Here is a 21,139-nt window from a genome sequence, read left to right on the forward strand (position 1 = left end):
CGCTGGGTTCTTTGGGAAGCTGAAAAAGGTAATCTTTCCCTCACAACCAAAAACACACTCCTTCGGTGACAGGAGATGCGTCTCATTTCGGAGGCTGCGTCCTTCGGAGGTCGCATTTGAAGGCTACATACTTCATCAAGGATGTCATATTTAAGAAAAGTAACCGTAATAAAATTGACTGATATTCATTGTGATGTGTAAAATACTGTAATTTCTTTCTTACTTCGCAATCTAACGCTTATTTTTCTTAAATGAGACTGCCTCGATGATGTATGCAGCCTTCAAAGGGTGCAGCCCCTGAATTGGGACACAGGCCATTGTTGAAAAATCTCTCAGCTTCCGTATCCCGAACGAAGCGTGTTGATGGGCGTGCTCTTGCTCTTGCTCTGGGTGATGTGTGTGTGCACGCTTATCAGAGAGAAGTGCCTGTGCAAGGAATTCCGCTCTCTTTTGACGTCATACAGGCCATACTCGAAAAAAACTCTCCGAAACCGGAAGTAGTATATTTGGCACAGAAATACTCCGTCATACGTCCAACTCGTGTTTTGAAACTTTGGCCATGTTTAGCATGAGATTGACACTCTTTAACAGTGTAAATAAGTCAGAATGCATGAAATAGCATTACACTATTTAACAAATAGTTTTACATTTTATAAGTATTCATTATTGTAATTTCCACAAGCTGTTTATAGGCTACTGTATTCAGAATTTTTTTTTATTTTATTTTTTTAACTTAAAATGTTTTGTTACATTCGTGCTTGAAAATGACTCTTACTATCCTTAATTGGGCTTCTTATTTTGCATTTTAGGCTTACTTTAAGTGTTAAGTGTCACAAAATGCGGCGAAACTCCCACACAACATTAATAGTGAGATTAAAGGGATAGTTCACCCAAACATGAACATTCTGTCATCATTTACTCCCCCTCAAATAGTTCCAAATCATACATTTCTTTGTTCTGCTGAACACAATGGAAGATATTTGGAAGAATGTTTGTAACCAAGCAGATCTTGCCCCCCATTGACTACCATAGTATGAAAAGAAATACTGTGGTAGTCAATGGGGGGTGAGATCTGCTTGGTTACAAACATTCTTCCAGATTAAGGTAAAAAAGAAATTGCTGTTTACATGGTAGTTTCTTAATCAGAGTATTGTCTTAATCAGGTTTATATCGGAATATTGTTTTCCATGTAAACGTACTGAGTGTTACAAGTTATTTGGTCTATATTTGCTTCGACAGCAAAAATAGTTCCACATTAAGGATCAACATGCACCATTCCAATATTTCTATATACCCTAATCATTTGTTAACATGTATTCATTACTTCAATAAGCTCAGTGTTTCTGCCTTAAATTAATACATTGTTTAAATTAATACATTTGATTTGTATATGTACATTTCTGACACAGTCACCTCTGATAACAGATCGCTCTAAAATTGTAATGTTGACATGCGTTTTCTGTAAAGCTGCTTTGAAATGATATGTATTGTGAAAAGCACTATACAAATAAATGTGAATTGAATATGAATTGAAGCTAAAACAGGATCAACTGTTGTGTATAGAAGCTTGTTTCCGCCACTAAATAAAAAAAAAAAAAAAAGGTAATTGTGACTTTTTATCTCACAATTCTGACTTTTTTCTCACAATTGCAAGTTTGCGTCTCACAATTTTGACATTTTTTGAGAATTGAGATATTTAAACTCGCAATTGCGAAGAAAAAAAAAGTCAGAATTGTGAGATAAAAAGTCGCAATTACCTTCCATAGTTGCGTGCCTCATAGCAAAACTGTAGTGGCATTTTGTTTCAGCACTATTAACAGCTGATTCATCTCACCAGTATGTAAAAGAAATTATTTTATTCAGTGAATACATTTATAATGTTACAGAAGGTTTCTATGTCTGTTCTTTTGAACTTCTTGTTTATCAAAGAATCCTGAAAAATTATCAAGGTTTCAACAAAATATTAAGCAGCATATATTAGAATGATTTCTGAAGGATCATGTGACACTGAAGATTAGAGTAATGATGCTAAAAATTCAGCTTTGATCACAGGAATAAAATACATATACTTGAAATTATTTGTAGGAAAAAAAAAAATCAAAGAAACACAAAAAATGCATGCAGATGTTTGCTATAGACATTTGCAACTATAGCTTTTCTGCTGTATTTCTTTGCATAACAAATTTTCATCAGAAAAATTCTGCACCCTTCACCCCCAAAACTCTTATCAATAAATGACAATACAGAATTTCAGCTTCTAAATCTCATCTGACAAGAGTTTTATATATTTTCCCCAAACCGTGTCTTATTCTCCTATACACTTATCTGAGGAAATCCTTGTAGCGTGTGTCCCGCTCGATATCTCTTTTTATTTGAAAGTCACACCATTTTCTTTATTGCCCAAACGTTTAGTCTATCTGTCCCTGATTAAGGAAGATAGCAGTCGTAACATCTGTCATGATACGTTCATAGGCTTATTTACAAGACACGTGTCGTCCACACACTAGAGCACAGCTATTAGCTTTTAGCATGTAGCCAAAGCTTTTCTTTAATACACTTGAAACCACAGGCTTGTTGGTGGCCCGGGACACAATAAATCGTTTTTAGGTTGTATATAATTCATTGTTGGTTATTGTTTCAAGTTATGGTCTTGTGCTGTTTTATAGCTGGCAGTTATTTGCGTTCTTCATTTACTTTTAATCAATCGCAGGGCTTTTTTCTCTCTATCTGTCTCTGGTACAGCTCACAGCTGCCATATTAAAAACCTCACTCTGAGCTTAATACTGTAAATGAACATTTTTATTTTCCATCTGCTTAAACGTACTTTATTGATTTTCATGTGCTATTTTTACTTGTGAGGTGGAACAGAGCTCTTAAACTGAGTTTAAAGCAGTTTTGCTGCTATTTATTTTACCTCAGGGTTTGTTCTACAAGGAAGTCCAGGTGTTTGTGGGTTGTGGGTGACCTCTGGCATACAGGCTCATTTGTAGAGTACTTTCACTGTTCCAGTGTATATGAATGCAATGTAGAACACGATATGAGCTCTGTTTAAAAAGAAAAAAACAAAACAAAAAAGTCTACAAAAAAGTCAATGTCTACGTTCTGCTAAGGCAAAATGGGAACTTCATAAGTAACTCAATTGAAATTCTCTACATAGGCAGCTGCTCTCTTTAACAAACACTGTCATCTTTTACTCACCCTCGTGTTTCAGACCTGAATAACTTCCTTTCTTCTGCGGAAAACAAAATAAGATATTTTGAAAATTGCTGGTATCTAGTTGACTTCCGTTGTTATAGTTATAAAAATAAAAATCTCATTTTGGAACAACATGAGGGTGAGTAAATGATGACATATTTTTCATTTTTGGGGTCAACTATCCCTCTAAGTTCCCTCTATTGTCAGTCTGATGTTGTTGACCAGCAAAGACCTCACACTGTCTCTCTCTCTTCCTCCGGCCCTGACACTTTTGGCTCCGTCATTTTTCACACACTCTGGCTGTAGCTGTCCTGAGGCGAGCTAGTCCTGCTACTAGAATAAGAAAAATATGCCGGCTGCAGATTCTGTGTTTTGTTCTCCACACAGTGCCATTCCAACCTCCTCTTGTTACAAAAAAAAAGAAAAAAAAATCTAAAGATTGAATTTTCAACTCACAGTACCTTCGGAATGACTTTGATACATTAGAGAGCGTCTATCTATCTATCTATCTATCTATCTATCTATCTATCTATCTATCTATCTGTCTGTCTGTCTGTCTGTCTGTCTGTCTGTCTATCTATCTATCTATCTATCTATCTATCTATCTATCTGTCTGTCTATCTGTCTGTCTGTCTATCTGTCTGTCTGTCTGTCTGTCTGTCTATCTATCTATCTATCTATCTGTCTGTCTGTCTGTCTGTCTGTCTGTCTGTCTTTCTGTCTATCTATCTGTCTGTCTGTCTGTCTGTCTGTCTGTCTATCTATCTGTCTATCTATCTGTCTGTCTATCTGTCTGTCTATCTAGCTATCTGTCTGTCTGTCTATCTATCTATCTGTCTGTCTATCTGTCTGTCTGTCTATCTGTCTGTCTGTCTATCTAGCTATCTGTCTGTCTATCTATCTATCTGTCTGTCTATCTATCTATCTATCTATCTATCTGTCTGTCTGTCTGTCTGTCTGTCTGTCTGTCTGTCTGTCTATCTATCTGTCTGTCTGTCCGTCTGTCCTTTCTTTTTGTCTATCTATCTATCTATCTATCTATCTATCTATCTATCTATCTATCTGTCTGTCTGTCTGTCTGTCTGTCAAACACTACCATCATGTGCACTCAGACTATCTACCAGGTTTTTCCTGTTTCATGAAATGGCTGTCTGTCCTTTTGTTTTTGTCAATCTATCTATCTACTTTCCTTTCTGTTTATCTGTCCTTTGTTTTTGTCTGTCTGTCCTTTTTTTTTTTCTATCTGCTTTCTATTTGTGTCATTCTTTGTCAGTTCTCTATCTGTTGAGCAGATTTGTCTCTCTGTCATTCCGCTGACTGTCTGTCTGCTTTTCTGCTATCTATTTGTATGTCTGTCGGTTTTTGTCTTTCTGTCTGTCGTGTGAGCTCAGTGAACAGCAGTCTTTATTTTGTGACTGAAGTCTGTCTAAGAGAACTATTCAAGACAGTTGTTGTAGTGCAGACTTGTTCCGTTAACTCTCACTGCCCACTTCCTGTGTTGAGCTTCTGGAATTCTCTTTCATGCAAGAAACAGCACAAGAGTGTTCAAAGAGCCTGGAGAGATTTATGAGAGAGAGAGAGGGTGGCTAAGGGCCAAAGAAAGTGCGTGAATCCTTTTCACTCCTGCCTCATGGGAATGTTGGTTAGATCGGCTAACCAGCACTGGCCTCCTTGATACACAACCGGCACGCGCACACACACACACACACACACACACACACACACACACAAACTCAACAATAGACCTCACCCCTTGGGTCCTCTCTGTCAAAGCCTGTCTCCTGATTCAACCCTATAGGGGCTTCTTAAAAGCACAAACCTGTATTTGATACACCTCTATCCAAGAGAAGCAAAGGAAATGTGCTCTGCCTGTTATGGATTTTCCCTGATCTGTGCTTTTTTTAGGGTCAAGATTGTTAAAATTATTTTCAAACCATTTTATTTTTGTATATAGTCAGCACTGAGCAAGCTATCAGTCTCTTTCGCTAAGGAAACATATGCTCAGAAACACACATTAAAGGTCAGTACTATAGCTTCTCTCTTTCAGGTTTTATTGCGTTCTGGAGTCTTTTGTCTGTGTTCAACAATTCAGTCAGTTCAGGTGCATCTCAAACACAGGCGGCTTTTGAAGCGGTATGAGGCATAATGGCTTCTCTTATGTGAGTGTGTGTTTGTGTGTGATTGCAATCATTTTTCTTGTATGACATCAGCACAAAGCACTAACATCATGTGCTCCACTCAGATATCTACCAGCTTTTTCCTGTATCAAAAATTGTCTGAAATGAATGAATCTGTAATTCCCAACGTGAAGGTGAAAGTCATCCTTTTTTTATTTGTATTCTTTCTTTCTTTCTTTCTCAGGTGGGAATGAAGGACAATCCAGCAGTAGATCCGATCATTCATGGTCTAAGAGGAGTGGTGCATCACGGTTAGTAGATGTTTCATGTACAGTTCAGGTTGAGGGTTCAGTATTGAAATTTGTTATATTGTTTTTTACTAGTTGCATGCATTCGTTAATTGTCCTGGCAACAACTCCCGCTAATTTGTTAATGACCTGTGTGTCTACTACATGCTGGAATCACATCAAACCACTTTACATTTTTAAAAATATTTTTATAAAATCGGCAGGACCCATTTCTCAACACATAAGTCACTTTTTCAAAACACAGTTGAGCACAACAGCATGTGGGCTAAACTGTGGATCATTTTCCATTGCTTTGGCACAAAATGCATTCAGTGACTACATCTTTCAAATTACATGAATTATTTTCTCACTTGAACACAGACGCCAGCAAAACTCCATGTACAAGCCATGTTTGGCATTTAACAAACATAAAAATAAACCTAAAAGGAGAATAACGTATCAGTGGGAATAAAAGTGTCCAAAATAAACCTGAGGATCTGGTGTCCTCGCTGTGCTGGGGCACTTGAAAGAAAAGGTAGAGCTCAGATGAGTTGGATCCCTCACCGCTACCCTTCTGGACCTGCGAGGACACCAGTGTGCATGCATGGGGAAAAGAGACCGGTCTCCCGAGGAGAGACGCGCTCCCCATTCAATTCAGGTGTGCCTCATCACGCACTGCCAGTCCTGGTTGTTACAGCGCTTCTCCCTCAAAGCCACTCCAGTCGGGAACCTGGCGAAGGGCAGCGATTTATGTGACGGGGTGGCACTGATAATAAGGGGGAGGCAACCATTCCGTCACAATATATATATATATACAAGCACACAGTATATACCTGTCATGTATCCAGGCTGACAGTCACACAAACACCCACACATGCGTACACAAACACATTATCTACTCTGTGTCATTTTGTCTCAAGCTTTGTTGAGAATGTGTGTAATTTTCTACTTGTGTTTTTGATTGGCAATCTCTGTTGTCAGGTGACAGAAGTAAAGTTAGGCACTTAGATGAACAAAAGTGGTGCTAGCCTGAAGAACTGCAAGCTGATATACAAACAAAAAAGTACCCAAAGCTACTATTTGTCCATCAGACTACTTTTTTTTTTTTTGTAAGGGTGGGCTTTCCATTAGGATCAGTATCGGATGGCACATTGACAGCATTATTGTAACAAAAAAAAAAACAAAAAAAAAAAGGTATAGGTGTAGTTTCTTTGTCACTAGCGTCATGAAACAGAATTGTAAAAAAAAAAAAAAAAAAAAAAAAAACATTTTCTTGTTTTTTTTTTTTTAACCAGGTTTCCCGAAGGTTGCCCCACCCCCAAACTCACGCCATGCTCAGTCACAGTGTAACTGCCTTTATGCAAAGAAAATATATTTTGCTATATATGAATGATTAATATATTAAATGATTTAATGGTATATTCGAAAATATACAGAATAATATATTGTGTTAATATATTACAATATATTTAATAATACATAAGGAACTGCCGCTTTTCGTATATTGAAAAATATGTGACAATATTTTTACTAATATATCATAATGTATGTAATTTTATATTCATAGATATGTTTATAGACATATATATGATCAGATATGGCACTGCATGTGTATAAATATATTGCAGATATATTTACTCATGCAGTACAAACACATATATACAGAAATATATAATATATTTTTTATATTTTATAATGAATAATTTATAAATAAACTTATAATTTAACTTTTTAAATTTGAAAATAATAGAACATCAAACACTAACAGATCACCCCCTATATTAATATTGAGCAAAACACATGAAATAACATTTAATTTTAACATTTCCTCTCCTTTAACAGTCAGAAGCAAAGCATGCTGGGAACTAGAAATCTGCTGTAACTCATTTTGTGAATGTGTGTATACGTGTGTACAATACATTCACATTTATATGGGAACATATAGAGGATATACATAACATATAAAGGATACAACTTTATGAATATTCATTTCTAAATATTTTATATGTATCAGTATATAGCCATACATGGTCAATGCATATATTGCAGTATACTGAAAAATATAAGCACTAGTTTCCCATATATGGAAATGTATCACATTATATTTTGCAGTATATTCCCATATATTTTTGTTCCGTAAGGGTATGCTAGGGACACCAAAAGATCATTTTTACTTTCACAAGATGATTGTACCCCTGAAAATTACCTTTTTTGCCTTATGTAAGTTGACCCCCTGAAAGTCATCGTATAATTTCCCTTAATGTTCCTTCTGTCCGCTTCCAGACATTAAAAGCTCTGAAATGATGAAGACACCACCAACTGCTCCCAGCGTGAACTGTATATTCCGAAATATTAAGATGAAACGCAGAGGTCTGTCCATGATTCAGACAGAGTAAATTGACGTCTTTAAGGGTTTCTTAGTTAATATACTCTTGTTCTGCCTGCTTTTCAGTCATCTCAGGAACATCTCACTATGTGTCCATGCGAAGTTTAAAGGCACGGCGAGGCTTTGATGGTAATTACCGGCCTGCGATTTGTGCTGCCCACTGAGACAGTCGTAGAAAGTGAGCGAGAGAGAGAGAATGACGAAGTCGTGGTGTAATCCGGGCGTCCGTGGTACTAAAAGCATCGCAGTGCCATTCTGACAAAGAGATCAGCTCTAATGCAGTGTAATAATGGCACTCACTTTAAACTGCGCCCACTCAAAAGGGATTTTACCAAGATAGTTCTGCCTCCACCTGCTGCCAGAAGTCGAAGATGATGATGCTAAATCTGATGGCAATGATGAGGGTTACCAAGATGTGATGATGGTGATTAACTCAATTTTTACATATTCTGATATTCTGAGTCATCCACACACTTGCAAAAGTCTCTCCCGTGATGCTAGGATGTTGCCAGGACGATTATGTGATTGTTGTGGTGTTTTGTGTGCTTAAAAGAGCTCATCCCCAAGTCTCTTCTGCTGCCTCAATGTGACTCGAGTAGGGATGAGAATCGTAAAATATAATATTAAAAAATAATTTCAAATATTTAATTTAAAATCCGGCTCTTCTTTCAAAAAAGATCCATTGATTATTATTTCAATACTTGTTAGGAATACATTTAAGAAAAATAATAAATAAATAAAATACAATTATATTGCCAAATGATAAGAGAATTTCAATTTAAAAAATATATATATCTTATACAATATTAAAAACAAAAGGTTGCAAAAGGTGTATTTATACAGACTTTTTAAAAAATTTTCGTATTCTTTTTAGAGGTGGCATAAATGCAATTCAATAATTGGCCTTAGATAAATAAAAATGATAAACAAGGAAAACCTTTAACGTTTCATTCATTTATTTGTATAAATTACTACTGACAAGACTTAATTTGTCATATATCCCACAGTAAAGGGTGAGGTCACGTTTGTTGGGCAAACTTTTTAGGCAAAATCCAGTCATTTCAATAGGAATCCACTAGATCAAGACTTTTGCATGAAGGCGAAAGATTTTCTAAATCAGATTTCACCATCAGAAAACTGCTTGGTTTGAAAGTGTCTTCTATGTGGCTTCATTACATCACTGCACTATTGCTATATACCATTTTTGCCCCCAAATTTTTGCTTAAATTTGGCTAATGTCACTTTACCTTTAGTTGTAAACTAGATGTGCTGAATTTGTTCAGGAATCAGACTGATTTACTAACAAGCTCATAATAGTAATTTGTCAATTAGACTACACTGGACTTGCTTTATGTTTCACGCTGTAGATTCAGTTGCGGTGTTGTGGCACTACTCACCACTAAATAAAAAATAAAAAGGTAATTGTGACTTCTATCTCACAATTCTGACTTTTCTCTAACAATTGCAAGATATAAACTCGCAATTGCAAGAAATAAAGTCATAATTGTGAGATCTAAACTTACAATTGCGAGAAAAATGTCAGAATTGCGAGTTTATATCTCTCAATTTTGACTTTATAACATGCAGTTGTGAGTTTATATCATGCAATTCTGACTTTATAAATCACAATTGTGAGTTAATATTTCACAATTCTGACTCTATAACTTCCAGTTGTGTGTTATAAAGTCAGAATTGCGAGATTTAAACTCGCAATTCTGAGAAAAAAAAAAAGTCTGCATAATAAAAAGTTATTTAATACTTTAATATTTTAAACTGTCGTATGGGCATTCACAGTTTGTATCACGCAATTGCGCAGAATTGTGAGATCAAATGTCACTTCTTTTATTCAGTGGCGGAAACAAGCTTCTATAGCAAACTCTTAACAGAGTTGAGCAAAAAATTCAGTTCCCAACCCTTCCTCATTTCCTCCATTGTAAGTTTTGTGATCTGTAGAATATGCAGCTACTTTAAATGCCCATCAATAAAGAAAGATTCTTTTTGTCCAATATTGATCTAGTTCAGCATCCACAGCCAAACCTTGACCCTTTGATTCAAATGATACACTGCGAGAGAAGAGCAGACAGAGGCACATTTATTCATCCTTTTAATCCACTCTTTCCACACCAGTCACTGTGCAGCCTGTTTGCTGGAGCGTGCTGATCTTGTTTGCTCAGTAGGGTTAGAGTAGGGGATGGGATGGAGGTGTGTGTGTTCTCGGCGGGAGGTGGGACAGAGCTGCGTTCTCTCTTCTTATCCCAGACAGACAGGAGCAGGGGGTCTGCACACATTCAGAGCCGTGTCTCCGCTGTCAGCTCTCAGATGTCTGTAATTTCAACCTGCCGATCTTCTGCCGCATATGTACACGACGCACAGGAAGCTGAACCAAATGATTTGCAGCTCAAATGAAACATATGTGGCCGTGTGTGAATTCTTAAACCTGTTTATCTCCACTCTGACTACTAAAATGAAGATTTTGAGCAGTGTCTGGTTAGTGTTGGCACTTAAGTGGCGTGCCATCAATGTTGAGAAGCACAAGACAGAATTTTACACGCTGTATTTAAAAGCTCTCGGCTGGTGGAAGAGAAGAGCTGTCTTGTTAAGTGATCGTCCATTAAGCTTCTATAAGGTAATTTCTCTTAATATTTAACCACACGTTAGAAGAGGACATGCCATGCGAACGCTTAGTCGTATATTACAAGACAGTGTGCACTCTGTGAGAACGGCCCAGTGTGAACATCAGTGCATTTGCGTTTGCAGATTACAGTGGAGTTTGGGTCGAGGCGACACATGCAGGCACATTATACAGGCCCTCTGGGAACATGTTACTTGCGAATCCTTAATTCAAGGATGTAAGCTTTTGTTCTTTCGCCTGACGTTAACATGAGCAGGCTTTAATGAATCTCTCATGAAGTTCATGCTTCATTTTAACGTCAGCGGCGGGGACAAATGAGGTCTGTATAGAGCTTTGCTCACGGGTTCGCTCACGTCAGTAGTTTCAGAGTTATTAAAGCTATTAAAGAGGATGTGTAATGGATAACAAGAAATTCCTTGCTTTTTTAGAGTATGATGTACAATGTAGATTGAGCTCCCTCTCCAGTCCACTCAGACTATTTATGGAAACGAAGCAACTTGATCAGAAATGATCACAATTATAACATAGGCAAAGCCAAAAGGACACAGTCTAAACCCTATCATCTTGCCTCATGAATATTATTAGGCAATATAACATTCACCCAGTAGTACGGTTGCTCAAAGGCAGGAACCACAGCCACTCTTATATACCAAATTGTTGGGTTGTTTACCAAAAAGTGCAGAGACAAACTTTCTAATGTCTGTGATGACGTCACAATAAGCACATTAACATATGACCACCCACACTGACATTTACATTCACATTAAGGTCTATTTAGTTTTCAGTAACTTGGCCTGCCCTTATGAACGTCATTGTAAATTAAATTTTGGTACAATTGGATGGTTTTCATTCGCCAATCATAATAGAGTTCATTAAATCTAAAAGTTTTAAAGGTACAGTAACAAAAAAAAGTCTGTTTAGCTCCGATGGTTAGAGAGAGGGCAGAAAATGAGCATGTAAAACTAAATGATGTTGTTTATGGTGCAAGAAACCTTGACTAATAGTATAAGTGCAATTACAATGCTGCAAAAGTCTAGAATATGGCCTCTATTTGCTAAAGTTTTGTTATTCTACCCAAAAATGCAAATTCTCTCATCATTTTCTTATCTTGCCATCCCAGATATGTGTGACTTTCTTTCTTCTGATGAACACAAATAAAGATTTAAAAAAAATAATAATAATCCAGAATTTTGGTGTTTGTAAAACACAGCCATCATCACGGTAATCCACATAACCCCAGTGGATGCATCAATGTCTTCTTAAGCAAAACAATAGTTGATAGGGGTTGTATGGATTACTGTCATGATGACTTTATGTACTTTTTGGAACGTCAACATACAGTGTGGGCTCACATTTACTGGCATTATATGGACTCAAAGAGATGGATTATTTTTCTACAAATCTTTGTTTGTGTTCATCTAAAGAAGGAAAGATGTATACATCTGGGATGGTACATGATAAAAGAGTACCCCTTTAAAGTACACATAAAACGGCATTCACAATGATGGGGCTTGATTTTATCCATCAGAAATTGTGGCTTAAAAGTGGCCCAAAATATCAAAATATCCTCACTGCTGTACTGGCTCTGCTCATTCTCCTAGTGTGAGGCAGCTGATGTAACCTCATGACGGACGTTTCGGCGGCGGGACTGCGTGTGGCGGAGAGAGTCCATGGCGTGCTGGGTTCAGACACGGATGTATGACTGGAGTGTTTGCCCTGTGGCTGTGTGTGCGTGTGACAGAAAAGCGCTCCGTGGCATCCATTACCATGCCACTGAGGCACAGCAAAAGCTTCTCTCTCTCTAGTTCTACATTCCCAGTCCAACCTTCAGGGGATTACCATTCATTCAACCTTAACTTCAATATACACACAACACAAGGCATGTTAGCCTTCCCATTTACACACTAGCCACCCAGCTGCATATAAATGAGCGCATGCTTCTGTTTATTTTGCTCTCTCTCTCTCTCAGTGAGTGATAATGAGACGGCTATCAGATTGCAGTATCTCTAAACCCTGCTGTGATTGGTAGTGGCGTTGTGTGTTGCGAGTTCTTGTTTGTCCCCTCGTGACACACCAGTCGTCAAGTATTGTTCGCTCAACCGAGCATCACTTCTCTGGGGTGCATAAATGAAAACAGTGAAATGAGGTCTGTTTCTCTACAGAATGTATTACAAGTCCATTAATTCAGTCTTCCAGGGATGTTTTGAAGTCTCCATTTGCCCGGCCATCGCCGCTCTGATTGTCAATACAGAATCACACTGCTCAGGCTGTACTATTATCAAATTCCTGCAAAGATTTTTTCAAAATCGAATAACATTTGCATGCTAAGCTCCGCTGAGCAGGTTTCCCAATGTTAGGTTTGGAATATGGGTCAGTGGGCTGGCGAGATACTTTATTCTTTGTGCGTCATCCTCGCTTCGCATCAAACCAATCAGCTTTCTGCATCTGTTTATCTTGATTTCAGGCACAATGTTTGTGCATTTGAAAATCAGAACAAGAAACACTCAAGTTGAAAACGATTCTCGTTTTATCATGTCGCCAGGCCAGCCATATGTTGGGCAGGCATTGTTGGATGGAACTGATAAGCGTTTCAATCAGAGGAGGATTATGGGTAGAAATCTGCAGATTGCATCCTCTCGAGGATTGAGTGGCTTTAAAACGCTAAACGCACAACTCATCCACAGCTTGAACATTTAGTCTGGCCCATGTCCCCTTTTGGAATAACAACAGTCACAACAAGTGGAGGAAAACAATTCCAGGACAAAACAGAGATTAATCTCAAAGTTGCAGCTGCTCCATTTCGCTGTGTAAAAAGAAATAAATAAATGAATAAGTTTCATAACCAGAGTTTTATACTTAATGAAAATATGAGTAGTGTTGCCCATGCTAAACTCACAGTCATGATGCTGTGGGTGGTTGCTATACAGATTCTAAGCTATCCTAAGTGTTTTTATTGTGTTTTTGCATCAATCTGATTGCTTATTAAAGTAATGGCATACCTCTATTGCAGGGCTCGTCAATTGGCGGCCCGCGGGCCAAATACGGCCCGCCAATCATCTTCATCCGGCCCGAGGGCACCCTAACCTCCCTCCTCCTCTTTTCCTGATGGTGCGGCTACATTTGGTTAGATACGTGGCCGCAGTGGCGCCTGCAGCTGTACGGCTATATACGTACTGTTCGTACCATGCACACTCCTCCCACTGACCTGAGAAACGTTTTCCGTGCGAATATTTCAGCAGTAATTATGTGTGTTCCGTATTTCTGTCGACTGAACCAGCAATACCTATCATTCGTGAATTAATCATTCTTTTGTCTCGATTATTTCTTTTCTGTGAATTGGCCAAACACGCTTGCATAACGTTTGGACCGCTCTGTCACTGAATCATCTGAAGGTGTTTCTCGGTCAGTAACAACAAATACAGAACAAATAGCGCTGTTTTCAGGTGTTTCACTAGTTTACTTTGAACTACATTGCACGGCCAAGTGGATAACGGAACGAGAGCTTAAAGGAGCTGCGTTGATTCCTGGTCCCGGATACCATTATTAAACAGCGTTGCGACATCTAGTGAGAAGCGTTTCAATTCCACACACACCTCTCGATTACAATCTACAAATCACTCGGTGATTAAACTAGTTTTAAATCGGATGAAACGGCCTCAACATTCCCAACAAGACCGATGAGGAAAACAGGAGAAACGTGCCATGAATGAAGATAAAAGACTTTTAAATCCCAAAATCACCACCCTTACAAACATTTACCATGAATGAACTGTAGTAAATTACCATGGTTTGTGGAAATGTGGAATATTTATATTGAAAACTATGTTATAGCGATTTATATTGCAATATATTTATTAGGTGGGTAGGGGAATATATAATTCATGTCTTTGTTAGGGTGTAGTTTGTACCTGTGTTTAGGCGTTTTTTTATAAGCCCACATAACATATCATAATATAATATCATTTGACAGTGTAGTGAGTGGCCATGTATGATTTTACCTGTAGTTACCAAGACTCACTGTGAGAATATTTTAATTTAAGCCTAATAATTAATAAAATAATTTTTACCAATATGACATTTTTACCAATAATTCGGCCCTCGAATGAAACTACTTGAAGAGCGCTGCCATACAGTATGACAAGTGCAGTCCAATCAAATATTGAATGAATGACTCTAATGAGTCAATTCTTTTTAGTGAACGAAAAACTGTGTGACCAGTATAGACTGATTCTTTTTTGGGAATCCAAACCGCACAGCATGACCAGTGCAGTCCAACCAATTCTCAAATGAATGACTCATTCCATTTGTACTCCCTCTAAAAGACTGAAAAGTCTGCCTTTTGCCACCTTTATACAACCACTAAAATCAACCACAACAACTAGTAAAATCCTTATGTTCTCAACATGTTTTGTTGTTGTTGTTTCAGAGAAAGAGACATTTCTAGAGCCCTTTGTGCTCCGAGACCTGTTGCCGTCTTCAATCGGGAGCTACTACCGTTACATCGGCTCTTTGACCACCCCGCCCTGCAGTAAAGTGGTGGAGTGGATCGTCTTCAGTCGGCCTGTGTTCCTCTCCTACAAACAGGTGAGTCTTTGCCACACATATGAAGGTGTTTTGAAGTTAATTATGCTTGTTGAGTGTTTAAAAAAAAGCATTTATTTTAAGACATTTGCCAAATTATGCCAGACAAGATTGGGAACTTATTATGCATCTTTATTCAAAGCAAAGCTTAAAGTCACAATTCCCATAATACAGAGCGGCTGACCCAATTGAGAAGTCTGAGGAGTTAAAACTGTTGCAGATTTATTATACAGAGCTCATGTTTGGGACAAGAGCTAAACAATATGAGAAAAAAAAAATTAGTGTGTATAATACCCGTTATTGTTCGAATGGACCTTAAAAGACCTCAGATTTTCACCACACTGACTCATGCCTCTCCATTAGTATGCAACGCCCAGCTCCGCTTGTGCACATACATCCTGTCCTCCCTCTCGGCAATGCTCCTGAACTCTGATTGATAAGAAATACTCTCAAACTGAGCTTTTACACTGTAAAATAACAAAATCAACCACCAAAAATGGGGCATCTTCATGCTATGTGAAGAGCTGTGTGAAGGTCAGATGAGTTTACACCAAAGTGTAGAGGAAAGAGGCCTGGTTTTAGAGCAGAAATTATCAGGATACTGTGGGGTGGTCTAGTCTCACAATCACCACTGTTAGACTCAGATACCAAACAAAGAGAGCTGGGATAAGTGGGGACTAAAGTTTATAATGTACAGGCAGGGAACACAGTGGCTGTTCATAAAGGTTGTTCTCCTCAGAAACCAATCCATCTCTGGCCTCTCTGCGGCTTCTGATCTCACCGCATGAGGCTTTGCTCTCACATATAAAAGATCAAAGGATATCTGTATAATACTCATCCGGCCATGTAAGATTCCATGTTATTTCAAAGTCATTCCAAGATTTATAACCATATAGTGTAAGACTGTAACGATAAAATCAATATTTTAAAAAGAAATAGACAGGCAGAGAACGCATATTTAATCACACAAAAACGAGACTGTGATGGATGGAAGCACCAACTCTCTGTGTAAATCATTCGTAATACCATTATTGCGTAATTATGGGTTCAAGCGTGTAACGCTGAAACCCCTATTGTAATTGTTAAATTTTATAAGGATCAGCATTCTCCCCTAAAAGTGATTGGGCAGACCAAACCGTAAGTCATAGAAACTTGAAATTTTGAGGGCTGGTAGTACTCATACCTCCTACAACGTCACCAAGGCTCGCCCCGATTGGCCTGACGGGGGCGCTACAGTGGTCAAAAGTACGAAATGGCTCATAACTCCTAAACTGTTAGGCGAACTTTCCGGGTATTTTGGATTTTTTGAAACTAATCCTAGGTTTTTGACCCGATCAGAACCAAACCAGTGCAGTGAGATTCTCTCGAGTCTGATTGTCAATAGTTATCAAAAAAAAATGTTGAAATTCCGATTCACGGTCCCCAAGGGCCGCCAAAACATTCGAGGTGGGTGGAGCCACTTTTACTAAAACGGCTATAACTTGTGAACGGAATGAGATATTTTCACCAAACTCAGCACACCTATGTAAGAGCTCATTCTGTGGTTGCGTGAAAAAGGACGGTGGCCACTTGGTGGCACTATAACAGGAAAAAAAACATGAAAACAGCTATAACTACTTCACCGTTAGTCCGAGCAACTTGAAAATTACAGTGCAGCGTCTTCGTCTGAGGGGCCACAACTGTCTATGAGGGCAATGACGCATCTCGAAAAACATGCCGTCGGCCACCGAAGTTACAGCAGCTATCAGACAAGGTTAACGGAGGCCGATCAGAACGAAACTTGCTGGGCCTGTTTGACTCACGGCCCTAGAGGCCTGTGAGAAATTCTAAAGAAATCAGCCACCGGGGGCACCATCATGTTTTTCTCGTGCGTAAAGCATTGTGTCTCGCACGATTTTTTGCATATGCCCACAACATTGATACCACATGGTAGAATTCCTCACTCTGAGCAACTTTGCCTCTAGGACCGCCGCTGTCCATCGAATCGTCCGTTAAATATTGGAGATTATTTCAAAAACCAACTCTGGCAAACTAGTCTTAGGTTTTTGGCTCAATTTCAATAACTCAACAAATAAAAAGCTGTAAAAAACATGTATTTTCAATTGTAGATTGCCTGAATTGGCTGTAAATGGTCTTTTCCTTTTATAATTTAAGTGGCTACATGCTTACTAAATAAAATGTAAAATCTTTTTGCGCAAATGCTTTAAGGCCTTAAAATGCTTGAACCCTGATAATTGCTGCTTGCAGCTATATTTCGTAAATGGTTTTACAAATTATTTACAGATACTTTTGTTCTGCTCATGCATCTTAAATGGGGCTTGATTATTGTGCACCTGATTGTTGACGTTCAGCTGACGCAATACTGAAAATTCATAATTTTTGTCCACTCAGACAAGAGGAAGACACATAGAACACATGACCAAAACCTAAACCTGTGCACAGTTGTAAAAACATACAGTATAACAGTTGTACGTGTCCGTACAATCCAAGTCATACAATATCAGAGTCTCATATGAATTATTCCAGTTGTCATGAGAGTTTATTGGTCACGATGGTTGACAAATAGACTAATCATTAGTGATGTTGACTATTTTGTAGAGTTATTTTGTATTTTTTAGTATTATTATTATTATTTTACTAACAGTTCTTTAATTAGCATTCTGATAGCATCCTGTTGCTGAAGTTTGCACAGCAGAACCCTCTGGGAAATGTTGTGTTTTCAATTAATCACCTTTAAAGCATGTGCCACTAGTCAAACACGTTCAGACAAATGTCTATGACAAAACACCTTCGTACTACCATTGGTCTGTGACGATAACGTAATAGGAGGTGTGCACTGAGTCTCCGCCTTCTTTCACACAGAACTCTTCTCTGACTCATTTCATCTGCTGAATCCGTATAGGTAAGATCTCCGCGAGTGAAAACATGAACACACTAGATAGCCGGTTTATAGTACAAAAGTTGTGCTTCTGATGAAATGAGGCTCTGACACAGTTTTTCATGTTTGAAACTGTAAAGCTGCTTGCTTTTAAGCAATCTATTGAATAAAATGCCATATATATAAACGTGACATGACTTTACTGGAGTGCTTATTTGCAGAACTTGTGTTAACATATCTATGTTGTTGTGATCAGATGCTTTTCTGATGCTTTCTATAAAAAATACTTACTGATTTCTAATTTTTGTTGTATTTTGTTATTAAGAGGAAAGCGCACAGCACAAATTTACATATTCATCTAAACGTCACTCTCAGCAGTGTGGGCGGCGTCAGATGTTCGATAACAGTATATCGCTGTTCACATATTTCGAACTTCGTTTTACCCCTAAACAAAGAACGAAAAAGAAATTCGTTTTGCGTATATCAGGGCCTTAAGTGTTCTTTTGTGGCAATATAAAAGCCCATTTTAAGGGTTCAAATGCAAATCAAAAATATATAACTTCAAAACATCGAATGTTAAATGCTGACAGAATGTTGAAAAAATCATTTTAGGTTCAAAGTAAAACCAGGGTAATAGACAAAAATCATTTATGATGCATTATGAAGGCATTTACATGACTTTACATATAGTCAAATCATTGTGTACAATCGCTGTGCAGTCTGCTCAGTCATAGCCCAGATTTTGTCAGATGCGTGAGTCACCATCAGTATCCAAATGTTCTGAGCCCGTCAGAGCAAAACTGCAGGAAGTGATACGTGTACATGTCACAGCTCACCGAGCGTTTAACAGGAAGACACAATCCCTTCCTTGGAGCTGTAAACGCTGCCCACAGAAGCTTTCTGCTCTCATTTGACACCTTTTAAAGTTCTTTTGTTCCCTTTCGTCTCTGGGTGATTTTGTTTAAAAGGAAACACTGCTGAGGCAGATATAAGTGAGTCTATGGAGGAAGACAGTTGTCCTTCACTCCCCATTTTTCTTGCTCCTTTGTTCTTCATCAAAGCAGGAAGTAGGTCACGGAGACTGACAGACGGAGCTCTGGGGCGCTTTAAGAGCCGATCGATGCTCAGCCAGTCTACTGCATTTGCAACATCTGGAGCATAGGTGGACATCACACACACACACACATCTTGCCATTTGCCCCAAGAATGCCCTGTTGCTGTGGTTAGCCATAAGGGATTACTCAACCATCAGACTCCAACATGTCTTTTGAGCAGTGACGCACACACACAGATGTGTGACCCAGAACGGCCCTGTTGCTGTGATTTCCCACCAGGGATTACTTAACCTTCATACCCATGATGCACAGTCATTTCATAAACACACACACACAAACACATCTGTCTCGGATTACTACAGTGCTAAGAATTGTACACAATAAGAGACGTGCTTTTGTAGCCGATGCCCAATCCTGGTAAGCTGTTTAGAAGCATGGTTTTGCTGTATGAGGGATTAATAGATGAGGATTATGATTGGGAGATTATTCAAGAGCACCATATTGATGCAGCGGGTTTCGACGTGCATCCCTAAAGCACCGGAAATGATGTCACAGATTACAGGTACAGCGTGTGGGAACACTCTTGAGGGTTTTCATATTCAGATGTGTGACAGAGCACGCTTGCACACTCGTTGGAAGTCACGAATTCATTTGAATTCTGAAACAGATAATAAAACACAGACACAGATGCTCAGACTGATTTTGTGCCAGGGCAACTGATACTTTCTTCAGCATTATTGATGAATAGAAAGTTTAGCATTTATTTAAAATAGAAATCTTTTGTAACATTATAAATTATTGTCATTTTTGAGCAATGTGTCCTTGATAAATAAAAGTATTAATTTCTTTCTTTCAAAAAAAATCTTACTAACCCCAAACTATTGAACAGGATCTGAGCTCATTCAGTCCGTTCTTAGTTAAAAATGCCATGGAGATGCCACCGTCATGGTGGTCATAATTTACTGCTAAATGGTGGCATGGATGGATGGATGGATGGACATCCAACACTGAATTAAAAACATTTTTCTTCTTGATTTCTGAACCATTTTGACCTTTGAGGATGTCGGCACAGACAGAAGGCTGTTCTAATTTTACGTCATCTTACCTGAGCGTTCCACTACGTGAATATTTTTTTTTGGTCGAGATGCAGTTGACGCAAGGTTGTCGCTGCTACTTCTTTGACGTCAGCTTGGTGTGTCACATCCTTTATAGCGTGTTTTAATTTGAAGTGATCCATCAAATGACTTCAGATTCCAGAGGATTTAGGATAATGTAAAAAGGACAATGTGCGGTTTTGGCTTTCTAAACGTTCAGTGTTTTTAGAAAGCAAGAGAGGGAAGCAGGCAGAAGGTTAGTGAGGCATGGCAAAGGCAAAAATAAGACAGACAGTCGGTCATGTTTTTGGTCTTTGATCAGCCTGTGAGCTAAAATAACATTCCTCTGAGTCACTAGTTTGAAAGGAGGGAAAAAGAGTCTCCGGGCATCTTGGGAGATGACTTACTTAAAAAATAAGAGACAGATATGAAAACACACTAAATTCTCTCTCTCTCTCTCTCTCTCTCTCACACAGCTGGAGGCGTTCTACTCCATCTTCACCACAGAACAGCAGGATCATGTTAAATCCGTGGAATACCTGCGTAACAACTTCCGCCCACTCCAGAGTCTGGACAACCGAGAGGTCTTCAAATCCGCAGTCAAAGATGCTTGGCTGCCTGACTTGACTGACAGCCTGGGGAACCCGTACGGCACAGAGGCTTCCAAAGGTGGGCGGGCTTTCCTGACAGCTGATTGTGGCCGTCTTTTGGCAGCTTCTACTAAACCAGATGTTTGTATATCAGGGCTTTGCGGCATATATACTGTATTGAGACACTTTTAGATACAAATTTAGATTCAGATAGATTCAGTTTTTCCTCATTAGTGCTTACTCATAATGCATCGCATAACACGAGAGCAAACGCGTGCGCGTCAGTCACTGTGAGCGAGTGTGTGTAATGAGAGTGAGTAGGTG

General features: G+C 38.6%; 1 protein-coding gene across 1 annotated transcript in view; it reads left to right on the plus strand.

Moving 5' to 3' along the window:
- ptprga (protein tyrosine phosphatase receptor type Ga) overlaps positions 1–21,139 on the plus strand; it is a 276,522-nt gene that overhangs the window by 204,675 nt on the left and 50,708 nt on the right. Inside the window, 3 exon segments of the mRNA XM_051912024.1 lie at positions 5,557–5,623; positions 15,044–15,201; positions 20,702–20,894. Of these exon segments, the coding sequence (XP_051767984.1) occupies positions 5,557–5,623; positions 15,044–15,201; positions 20,702–20,894 (418 nt within the window).

Source organism: Ctenopharyngodon idella, chromosome 11, assembly GCF_019924925.1.
Source record: "Ctenopharyngodon idella isolate HZGC_01 chromosome 11, HZGC01, whole genome shotgun sequence".
NCBI classification, from domain to species: domain Eukaryota; kingdom Metazoa; phylum Chordata; class Actinopteri; order Cypriniformes; family Xenocyprididae; genus Ctenopharyngodon; species Ctenopharyngodon idella.